Source organism: Penaeus japonicus, unplaced genomic scaffold, assembly GCF_977035675.1.
Source record: "Penaeus japonicus unplaced genomic scaffold, GWHDUDI00000001_assembly GWHDUDI00000005, whole genome shotgun sequence".
NCBI classification, from domain to species: Eukaryota; Metazoa; Arthropoda; class Malacostraca; order Decapoda; family Penaeidae; genus Penaeus; species Penaeus japonicus.
In genome coordinates this window covers 36056091-36068590 of record NW_028234407.1, presented here as the reverse complement: position 1 = coordinate 36068590, position 12500 = coordinate 36056091, and the positions used below count along the sequence as shown (strand labels likewise).

The following is a 12500-nucleotide window of genomic DNA, read 5'->3' as shown; positions in this document are numbered from 1 at the left end:
AGAGCCCCGGCATTGTAACATGCCCCTGTCATGAGTGGGTTAAGATGTGGCCTATCTTAGAAAAGAGGGCATGATTTTTTAAGTAAGGGTTTAAGTAATATGATGAGCAAATAAATAATTGCCTTTTTTTTACTGTTCTGTAAAGTAATATATTTTTTTCTTTTTTAAGGAATTCCTGGAAATGGAAGAGAGAGAAGAAACAAGTAACGTTCAGAAATCCAATCTAAGGCCAAAATTGAAGGTAAAATGACAATTTTCTTTTGTTTTTTTCAAAATTTCTTCTACTTTCTACTCTACTTTCTTTGTCTTATTTACTTTTTCTTTTTGTCTTCTCCTTCTCTTCCTCCTCCTTCTCCTTCTCCTCTTCCTTCTTCTCCTTCCCCTTCTCCTTCTCCTCCTTCTCCTTCTCCTCCTTCTCCTTCTCCTCCTTCTCCTTCTCCTTCTTCTCCTTCTCCTTCTTCTCCTTCTCCTTCTCCTCCTTCTCCTTCTCCTTCTCCTTCTCCTTCTCCTTCTCCTCCTCCTCCTCCTCCTCCTCCTCCTCCTCCTCCTCTCCTCCTCCTCCTCCTCCTCCTCCTCCTCCTCCTCCTCCTCCCCCTCATCTCCCTCCTCCATCTCCTCCTCCTCCTCTCCCTCCTCCTCCTCCTCCTCCTCCTCCTCCTCCTCCTCCTCCTCCTCCTCCTCCTCCTCCTCCTCCTCCTCCTCCTGTTTAATATTATTTCAACTTTAATTTTTTGTTTGTACACAGGATTGTGGAATAACAATAAAGGGAGTGACAGCTAAGTGGAGTGATGTAACAGAAGAGAACACCTTGAACAATATCACATGCTCTGTAAAGGCTGGAGAACTGCTGGCTGTCATAGGTCCTGTTGGTTCTGGAAAGGTATGATATTAATGAATATCATGGAGCATTGTTATGGCTCTCTTTTAATGATGGTATTATTGCTATAACTACTATTAATATCACTGATATTATGACCATATTCCTTTTTATTACCATTATTATTTTAATTTTCTTCTTTTTAGGGATCACTTCTACACGCAGTTCTTGGAGAATTACCAGCAAAGTCTGGTTCAATATCTGTCCGTGGCAAGGTGGCATATGCATCTCAAGAGCCATGGGTATTTTCAGGGACTGTGAAGCAGAATATTCTCTTTGGACAACCTTATGAAGAAAAGAAGTACAATGAAGTTATTAAAGGTAAGATTAGAGGAGGTATCTCTTTGTTGACAGATTATTCTCATTAACCATTGTGGACGGATGTCATGACATACATGACGCAGGAGCTCTGGGGATTTTGGATCACTGTTATTCTATCGTGCTAAGAGTAATGAGTGAATGATGATGACAGTTGCAGTCATAATTACACTAATTACTGTAATAATAAGCAAAATGGGTTTCACCTAACATTGAAAACCTAAATGGCACCACTTTCTTCCAGCACCAGCAGGAGAGAGATTTTGGATCACTGTGTTATCATATTGTGCTAAGAGTAATGAGTGAGGGATACGATAATTGCAGCATAATTACTCTTAATTTTGCCATAATATTAAGCAAAATGAGTTACACCTAACATCCAAAACCTTGATGGCACCACTTTCCTATAGTACCAGCAGGAGAGAGAGCTTTGAATGTCACCCATCCACAGTCTCTAGCAATAGAATGATGGCACATAGCAAGAGGAAGGTGACCAAATCAATGTGCCCCTGTGCCAGTAGGGATCACTTTTGCTGTGGCACTCACAGTCATAAGCACAAGTTTCCTTCCTCTTCCCTACCTCTTCATGCTATCTTCATTGTGGATGGTTATATGTTTTGTATTCGTTCATGACAGTACATAAATATGAAGAAATAAAATCACTCTAAGCATATAGAAAATAATGAGCTGATATGGGAAACTACAATTTTAGTTGACTGCAGCATTGATAGAGCCTATGATATGACAGATATAAGTCTCTAAATACAGCAAAACAAACAAAAATTAAAACACACAAATGTCTATAGCTTTATAATGAATGAATAAAAGAGAGTGGGAAAAGTCAAGGTTTGTTGCATGAAGCTGCCTTGCTTTGAAATAAAACCCATCCTGGAGACTGGGCAAGCAAATCTATCCCCTGTCTGCAATGGGTTAAAACACAGAAATTCATGATTGCATAAAGTTTGTAGGAACTTGAGAGGTGGTTTTGAAATAGTGGAAATTGATGCCAAAAAAGTGTTAAGAATCGTGTTTTGTATGATTTTCTCCTGTTTCAGTGTGTGCACTTGAGCGAGATTTGGAACTGCTACCAATGAAGGACATGACAATGGTTGGTGAGCGTGGTGTTTCTCTCAGTGGCGGTCAGAAAGCCAGAGTCAATCTTGCCAGGTTAGTCAAATAATCATCCCCATATGCATATGTCCTTTTTGCACTGTATATTAAAACTCTTCATTGCCTCTGAAGCAAATCTGATATATCACTCTCAAGTGTAACTCTTTCATCAACAGGGCAGTTTATTATGATGCAGATATCTACCTACTGGATGACCCACTTAGTGCTGTTGATACTCATGTGGGACGTCACCTGTTTGACCAGTGTATAATGGGCCATCTAAAGCATAAAGTTCGGATCTTGGTGACTCACCAACTTCAATACCTTAAAGAAGCAAATGAAATCCTGGTTCTCCGAGAGGTAATTAGTCCGTTGTTTCCTGATTGGTTAATACCTAACCCATTAATGCCGGGTGACTTGTTTTTTTGTCATACATGATGCTGGAGCTCTGGCTTGTAATATTAAGCAAAATGGGTTTTGTCTAACATCCAAAACCTAGATGGCACCACTTTCTTCTAGCACCAGCAGGAGAAAGAGCCGTGAATGGCACCCATGTACGGTCTTTAGCAAGCACTATCTTTATAGAGCAATGGCACATAGCAAGTTGTTGACCTCTTGCTCTAAAGTACCGTAGATGAAGGATGCTCTGGCAAAATGAGAGGAGGAAGGTGACTCAATCCATTCCAAATGTCTACAGTGTGCCCCTGTACCAGTAGGGATGCCTTGTACTGTGGCACTCATAGTCATAAGCACAACCTACCTCTTCATATTATCTTCATTGTGGATGGTATATGTTTTGTATTCTTTCATAGCAGTGCACAAATTCGAAAAAGTAAAGTTGCTTTTTGTCCTCCCTTAAAATAGCAATACTTCTGTCACACCGAGTATAAAGAAAAAATGAGCTGATATGTACCCTGAACTACATTTTTAGTCAACTGCAGAATTGATAGAGCATGTGATAGGACAGATATAAGTCTCTAAATACAGTAAAACACAAAAAAAATGAAACATAAAAATGGCTCTAGCTTTACAATGAGTGACTAAAAGGGAGGTGGAAAAGTCAAAGTATGTTGTGTGAAGCTGCCTTGCTCTGAAATAATACCCATCCTGGAGCCTGGGTAAGCAAACCTATCGCCGTTGTTAATGGGTTAAGTGCAATGATAGGTAAGATGATGACAAAGTTCTTAGTACAAGGAGAAGGAAAGAAAGAAAATGAAAAAATAAAACAAATTGTATTACATAAATATTTGCTAACATTAACATGGGATTTTTTCTTCAAGGGTCATCCTGAAGCCATTGGAAACTATCACCAGTTGGTAAACAGTGGAATAGACTTTGCGTCATTGCTAGCAGAAGGTCATGAGGAAGAGAAAACAACTTCTCCTTCAAGGCAACCCAGCACAAAAAGTGTCAAGAAGAATGGATTCATCCCCACTGGAAAGTTTATGCAGGAAGCTGAGAAATGTAAATATTCAGATTTTTTGTGTGATTTAGATCTTGTTTTTTTTTTTGCTCACTATGTAAAAATAGTTTGAATAATTTTTTTCTTGTTATTCATATAGTATTACTATCTTGGAGAAACTTTCAGAGGCATATTTGCTCAAAGTATCAAGAAATTGTGGAGAATCTTTTCTGTTCCTGGATCATGTCCAGAAGTGTAAATGATGATCAATTTGCAGTATTTAGTTAGGAAATTTTCTTTCAATCTTTCCAATTTGTTATGACAGTGACTGACACATTCCTATTTTCATTGCAGTAGGATCTTCATTATCTCTCACTAGAAGAGGGCGTGTTCGGAATGACTCTATTGCCTCGGTGCATGATTCTGTCGAGGCTGACAACATTCTCACCATTTCTGGAGCTCATTTGGCAGGGTCAAACTTGTCGCTTGATGAAGATGTTAATGACACACCCACTAAAACTGCAAAGAAGGTGAGGAATTACAATGCAATTACAAAATAGAGTATTCAAGAATGAGAGGGAGATATGGAGAATTGAAAGAGATTATGTATTAGAGAAAAAGTGTGACTGAGACTGTCTTTTTATAATAATGATGAGTTCACCATTTTGATCATCAAATTGATATGACTGGGCTCTTTATATCATATTTATGTAACTCCCTCAAGGGAAACCATTCATGCTTCTTACTTATCTATTTTAAAATCAATAATCAATAATTTACAGTCTGAAGTCTGCATTCACAAGCACATGCACAAGGACATGCACATACACAATTACACTCTTACACATTTACATACCCACCCATCCACACCCACCCATGCCCACACCCGCACCTATGCCTACACCCACACCCACACCCGCACCTATACCCACACCCACACCCACAATTTTGAAAATACATTGATGACAGCATCTATACATGGCAAGGATGAACCAGAAATTGGATCAGAGGCAGATCTCTGTTCTGTGCACAATGTACCCTGATGGCTCTAATTCTCAAGCAATAGCTAAACTTGTTTTTAATGCTTTAACTGGGAAACAATAATCTGCTCCAGAATCAAAGACAAGAAAAAAAGCAAATAAAGAAACATTGTCCTAGTGTCTCTAATTTTGTTCTCAATTGGATAGGCTTGATATGAAATAAAACAGGTGCATTGGCTAGTGAACTCAGATTATTTCCAGTTACTATTGGGTTAACTGGTTAAAAAAAGTCTTCCTTAACCCATTCGCGTCAGCTGACATGCTGACACAATTTGTGTTTTTTGGGTCAGATGCCGGCGATAAGATATTTGGTCAAGGCTGGTGCTCTGAGTGAACAAGAGGACAGCCCAGGCTTGCGGCTAGTGTGCCCGAGAATCCTGAGGCGTTAGGCTTATGCGTTTGAAAACCCTGGCATTCCAACTATTTAGAGCCGTAATAGCCATGGCGTGAATGGGTTAATGTAATCCCTTAATGTAGCTTTTGAATTAAGTACATTCTAAATAAAAAAAAGGAAACAACACACTTAACCCATTAGCAGCGGATTCAATTGATTTGGCAAAGCATAATCGATACGACGCGGATTGGCATTCCATGCAGACATCCCCCGTCGGGAATGGTTAATGTATCCCTGCACAGACCTTTTGAATTAAGTACATTCTAAATAAAAAAAAGGAAACAACACACTTAAACATGAAAAAACATGGATACATATATCATCATCAAAAACATCTGTACATATATCTACTTTTCCCAAAAAATGATTATCTTAAAGGTAAGAAAAGAACTAAATATGAATAAAATGTATTAATGAACAAAATGGTGAACCCACATTAATGAATACTTATGATATGAATAGAAGAAATTAACCCTGTTTTTTTAGACAACATAATATAGAAAGATTATCTAATGAATTTTGGAGTGACTAATCTGATTTTTTTTTTTTCCTAACAAGCATGTTTACTAACAAAATGTTTATCCCAATCAAATATTATTAATGCAGCGGAAAGCAGAGAGAAGACTGAGGAACATTCAAGAGGAGAAATCAGAACCACTGGTGGATAATTTTTAGAATTTATTTTATTCAGTGTGTTGTAGCTTTACATTTTGTGCACTTTTGCTCTTTTTTTGTTTTGTTTTAAAAGTAATGACCAGGAAACAGGTCTCATTTTCTTGCCAAAATTTATTCTTTGGTATCATATGAGGAGTTTTCTCATTAATTGTAATCTGATTAGTAGTTCTGACCTTATCTGCCATGACAATTTAAAATTTTAGGAAAAGCCTTATTGATGCCATTAGAGGCACTCTATCCTTGTAGGTGTGCTCATAGATTAAGCAACCTTTCACAACAGTTGTTTTCTCTCTCTCTCTCTCTCTCTCTCTCTCTCTCTCTCTCTCTCTCTCTCTCTCTCTCTCTCTCTCTCTCTCTCTCTCTCTCTCTCTCTCTCTCTCTCCTCTCTCTCTCTCTCTCTCTCTCTCTCTCTTCTCCTTTCTCTCTCTCTCCTCCTCTCTCTCTCTTACTTCTCCTCTCTCTCTCTCTCTCTCTTCCTCTCTCTCTCTCTCTCTCTCTCTCTCTCTCTCTCTCTCTCTCTCTCTCTCTCTCTCTCCTCTCTCTCTCTCTCTCTCTCTCTCTCTCTTCTTCTCTCTCTCTCTCTCTCTCTCTCTCTCTCTCTCTCTCTCTCTCTCTCTCTCTGTCTCTCTCTCTCTCTCTCTCTCTCTCTCTCTCTCTCTCTGTCTGCTCTCTCTCTCTTCTCTCTCTCTCTCTCTCTCTCTCTCTCTCTCTCTCTCTCTCTCTCTCTCTCTCTTCTCGCCCACTCTCTCTCTCTCTCTCTCTCTCTTTCTCTCTCTCTCTCTTCTCTCTCCTCCTCTCTCTCTCCTCTCTCTCTCTCTCTCTCTCTCTCTCCTCTCTCTCTCTCTCTCTCTCTCTCTCTCTCTCTGTCTCTCTCTCTCCTCTCTGTCTCTCTCTCTCTCTCTCTCTCTCTCTCTCTCCTCTCTCTCTCTCTGTCTCTCTCTCTCTCTGTCTCTCTCTCTCTCTCTTCTCTTCCTGTCTCTCTTCTCTGTCTCTCTCTCTCTCTCTCTCTCTCTCTCTCTCTCTCTCTCTCTCTCTCTCTCTCTCTCTCTCTCTCTCTCTCTCTCTCTCTCTCTCTCTCTCTCTCTCTCTCTCTCTCTCTCTCTCTATCTCTCTCTCTCTATTTCATTCATTTTTTCTCTTCCTGTATTAGCATAAACTTTTGTCTCCACTGGTCTATCATCTGAATTTTCTAGCTTAAACTAATAGGAATCCACCCCAACAGACATACTAGACATAATGTAATGACCAATTGATTGCCTGTTGTGACATCACCAAGGCTGTCTGCATTTTTCTGGAATTCACAATTGGTTCTTTGACTTTGTGCACCTCATGGTTGATTTCCATCAATACTACTGATCAGGTTGGATCCATTACTTTTTGAGAAATAGTAAAAGTCACTAAAGAATTAATGAGGAGATTTGTTAAATGGTACCAACGAATATATAATGGCAAAACAAAAAGGGGATCGGCCATCGCCTTTAAAAGATTTTATTTATGTGTATGATTATTATTCATGTGTTGCTTGTTGATTCTTGACCGTCATGATTTTGGAAGTAGATTGAGCTATGCTTTGTTTTACGACTATTTTTGTCCTTTTCATTTGCTTTACTGCTGGAAAGATGCTTCAGTATGCCTTTTATTGTGCCTGTGTATCTGAATGATAAGAGCTAATTTTACCCAGTTATAAGTCATTCCAAGTTCCAAATCTATTTGAAAAAAATATAGATTTAGTTCAAGAAATTAGAGACAAAGAAATAAATTTATGTCAATAGTTTTAAAAATGAATGGCCTTCTGAAGTTTTGGTCTGAACTTTTCTTGTTGAAATGTATTTTTCTTCCTTTGATTTGATATTCTGATTTAGTTTATGTATTTTCAATTCTAATTTTGATAATTTTGCATCTGTGCAGATCTTCATTGAAACCCCTTTTTTGTTGTTATGTAGTTTCTCTAGAAACAAATTTTTTACCCGATGCTTTGGTTACCTAGCGTCATGTATATATTTGTTTTTATTGGTTGGGGGGACCTTAAGGTTAAACAGATATTTATATGTAAGATATGTGGCAATTCCCTACAAAATTTTATGTTTGATAAATTCAATAAAAAAGGTCTTTCAGATAACAAAAGTATACATAGCTGTATATGTAATAAATTTTCTCCACACATACTATTCTTGTTGGCATGATATCACTGTATGTTTGGTCTATGAAAATGCTTTGATGTTTGATATGTGATCACTGTTCCTTGTTTTCATTATATCTTTTAAATTTATAAAGAAGGTTGTGCACTGGTATATTTCCAATCATATAATAAGAATAAGATAAAATAAGATAATGTATAGAGGATTTGAGAGTAACTTATTCTTTCTTACTTTATCATATTCACCTTAACATCTCTTTCCTTTTTCCTTCTTTGTACAAGCTTAAAGACACGGATGACGGTGGAGACAAGGACGGGGCTGAAGAAGGCCAGGTTGGTGCCGAGGTGAGGTCAGTTGGATCAGTCAAAGCTAGCATATATCTTCAGTACTTCCTGGCTGGAGGGGGCTGGTTCCTGCTGATTGTGCTCTTCTTGGCCAATGTCATCACGCAAGTCCTCTTCTCTGGAACAGACTACTGGCTTTCTTACTGGTGAGTGATCTCTGTATCCTGTTTTTTTTGTTCAGCTTTGTAATAGTGTGAAACTTTGTTTACATCCTTTCTCTTTTTTACCCATACATTTTTCATTTATTCATGTAATGATGAAGCAGGTTATGCAGGGACTATTAACATCACAATAGAAGGGGGAAAAGAAGTTCATGTTCAAAAAATTCACAAGAGTTTTATTTCTTTTCATATTTAAGGGCCAATGGTGAACAGATTCGTGCAAGATTACTTCTAGAGTCAAATGAAAGTATGGCATTAGCAGCTAATGGGTCAACTATATCTTATCAAGACGCACCAGTTCCAGAGGGCTACCTTGACACGATCACCAATGTTTATGTGTACACTGGTGAGTCATGATTTTTTTCCATATTCCTTATTATGGGTTTCTTTTTCTTTCATGATTTATTTTGATTACCTCCATGAAAGAAGATACATCTGTTCATTTTTCTACTTTGAAAAACATACAAAAATATGATAAGACTAATTTTTGACTACATCTTCACATTGGTTTCCTTTTTACCAAAGGTCTGACTGCTGCATTGTTTGTGCTCTCACTGGGTCGCACTGTGATGTTCTTCGTGATGTGTATGACTTCATCAAGAACTCTGCACAATAGAATGTTTCAGTCAGTAATTCGAGTCCCAATAAAATTTTTTGACACACACCCAGTAGGTGAGTTTGCTCTGCTTCTATTTTTTACAATGTGTCCATTTTGTGTTTCGTGCTAAAAGTTGTCATCATCACTGTAATATGTATAGATAGCAAAGTCCTGACTGCTGATACCTCTAAATTTTCATTTGTTAATAGCACTTAGATGTGATTTTATGGTCCATATTTGCAATTGTACTTGATTAGGGAATTTTAACAGATTATTTATTGAAAGTGATTATCTTTTCCTCAGCGTTTTTATTTATGTCCAAAAGATGACTCTTTTTCCAGAATAGTTTTCACATAATACTTTGCTATCTGACTGTATATCTAGTCCAATTGTAAGAACAATTTATGCATTCTTTCCCCCCTGTCCCTCTGTTCTTGCAATGTGAAGGTCAGATTCTAAATCGCTTCACAAAGGATCTTGGCCAAATTGATGACTTTCTACCAGGAACTATGTGGGATTTTCTTGAAGTAAGAAAATTGGACAATCAAAGCTTTGCATGGTTTTGCCTGGTTGGTTTTTTGTTTGATTTGAAAAGTTGCTTCCCCGTGATGAGGCTACACATTTTCAACTGTTTAGTTTACTGGTAATCATTTGTCTGCCATTATTTTCCACATTGGTGAATGACAGCAAACATTGGATTTGTTTAAGAATATATTAACAGTTGTCGGCAAAGAATGATTGCTTATATGAAGGAATCATACACACATACCCATGTCTCACCCATGCCCATGACCAAGACTTGCACACTCCAAAGCCCAAACATACTCACAAACATAAACACACATAAAATACACATGCACAAACACACACATGCACAAGCACACACATGCACAAACACACACACACAAACACACACAAACACACACAAACACACATACAAACACACACACACATACAAACACACACATACAAACACACATACACACACACATACATACACACACACACACACACACACACACACACACACACACACAGACAACACCAACACACACAACACACACACACACACACACACACACACACACACACACACACACACACACACAACACACACACACACACACACCAACCCCCCAAACACACACACACACACAAACACACACAAACACACACACACAAACACACACACACACAACACACACACAAACACACACAACACACAACACACACACACACACACACAAACACACACACACACAACACACACACACACACACACACACACACACACACATACACACAACACACACACATACGCATACACACACACACATACACACAACACACACACATACACACACATACACACAACACACAAACATACAAACAACACACACACATAAACACACACAAACACACACACACATACACACACACACAAACAAACACACACACATAAACACACATAAACACACACACACACAAATGCACACACACACATAAACACAAACACACACATAACCACACACATGTAGACACACACCTACATAAACACACACATGCACATAAAGACATGCACATAAACACACAAATACACATACGCACATAAACACACACATCTAAACACACACATGCACATAAACACACACACGCACATAAACGCACACACACACAAATGCACATGTATCAACGCACACATATAAACACACACACAAACACACACACACACAAATGCACATGCATCAACGCACACATATAAACACACACAAATAAGCACACACAGAAACACACAAATACATAAACAAATACATACATAAGCATGCACATACATAAACACACATAAACACACACACACAATACACATATACACAAAACACATACACACAAAACACATACACACAAAACACATACACCTGAACTTACACACACATACTCACACAAACACACACACATATACACACATGTACACACACACATATACACATGTACACACATATACATACACATACACATACACATACACATACACACACATACACATACATATACACATATATACACATACACACATACATATACACATACACATATATACACATGCACACATATACACATGCACACATATACACATGCACACATATACACATGCACACATATACACACATGCATACATGCACACATACACATACACACATACTCACCTACATACACACCTACATACACATACACACACACACACACACACACACACACACACACACACACACACACACACACACACACACACACACACACACACACACACACACACACACACACACACACACACACACTTACACATATACTCATACACAAACACACACACACACACACACACACTTACACATATACACATACACAAACACACACACACACACACACACACACACACACACACACATACATAAACACACACACACATATAAACACACACACATAAACACACAGATAAACACACACACATAAACATACACATATATATATAAGCACACACACACACACACACATGCGCTCACACTCACACTCACTCTTACTTCGACATTGCTATCAACTTTGCAGATTATAGTTTTGATTTCATAAAAGTGTCTTTGTTGTCATTCAAATGTAAATTTTGAAGTAGACGTCTCTTAATAGCTGGTTGCCACTTCTTCCTTTTTGCATCTGATGATTCAAAATTTGATAATCTTGTACGGTGATAGACTTTTATATGTGGGTTTATGTGACCTAGAAAATGGCTAACTATTTCTGTTTTAGGCTTTACCTATTTATAACGTGAAATAGGGATCAGTTGTATTCTTTCTTTTTTTATTACAAAATTATCTGAAGATTTTCGATTCAGAATACTGTCCCGTTTTATAAGAAGAAAGATAACTTTCAGCAAATCTAGACAGTTGATATCTTGAAAAACAGTAACCAATGTGTACAAAATGGGAGAGAAACATAAAGATCAATTATTAGTTACAGTACCACATAGTCATTGATTAATTTCACAAAATGAACTGAAACCTTGCCACTTACTTACAACCCACTGAAAATTCCGAAGAATGAGGTTCCACTTGAGTCGGGTCTATTCTTTGGCCAATAGAGGACACGTGCAAAGTCATTAGAAGTAGGAAATTATCAACATGAGAGTGACCAGCTCTGACATAATACAGTCTTTATATGCAATGAAGCACATATTGTCGTATCAGAGCTTAATACAGAGTATTAATAAGTATGTATATTAAAAAAGACATGCTTTAGGTGTGATTTGTTGGTCTCATGATACACCAACTTGAACATCAACATCAGCCATGGTTAATTGAAAAAGAAATTTTGAGTCTGCAAGAAATTGTGTACATTGATTGATTCTATTTGATATTTTACACTTATTGCATCTAGAGTATGTGTTGCACATTCAG

General features: G+C 37.9%; 1 protein-coding gene across 6 annotated transcripts in view; it reads left to right on the top strand.

The window, feature by feature from the left end:
- LOC122253940 (ATP-binding cassette sub-family C member 4) overlaps nt 1-12500 on the top strand; it is a 75831-nt gene that overhangs the window by 54493 nt on the left and 8838 nt on the right. For 4 of the 6 annotated variants that reach the window (XM_086537349.1, XM_086537345.1, XM_086537346.1 and 1 more), the window contains exons 10-20: nt 170-241; nt 746-880; nt 1024-1198; nt 2251-2362; nt 2482-2665; nt 3586-3769; nt 4062-4237; nt 5748-5801; nt 8236-8444; nt 8657-8805; nt 8985-9131. In XM_086537349.1, coding sequence (XP_086393475.1) covers nt 170-241; nt 746-880; nt 1024-1198; nt 2251-2362; nt 2482-2665; nt 3586-3769; nt 4062-4237; nt 5748-5801; nt 8236-8444; nt 8657-8805; nt 8985-9131 — 1597 coding nt within the window. Of the gene's footprint in view, nt 1-169; nt 242-745; nt 881-1023; nt 1199-2250; nt 2363-2481; nt 2666-3585; nt 3770-4061; nt 4238-5747; nt 5802-8235; nt 8445-8656; nt 8806-8984; nt 9132-9504; nt 9585-12500 lie in introns of all 6 variants that reach the window. The other 2 variants (XM_086537347.1, XM_086537348.1) reach the window with 2 other exon arrangements.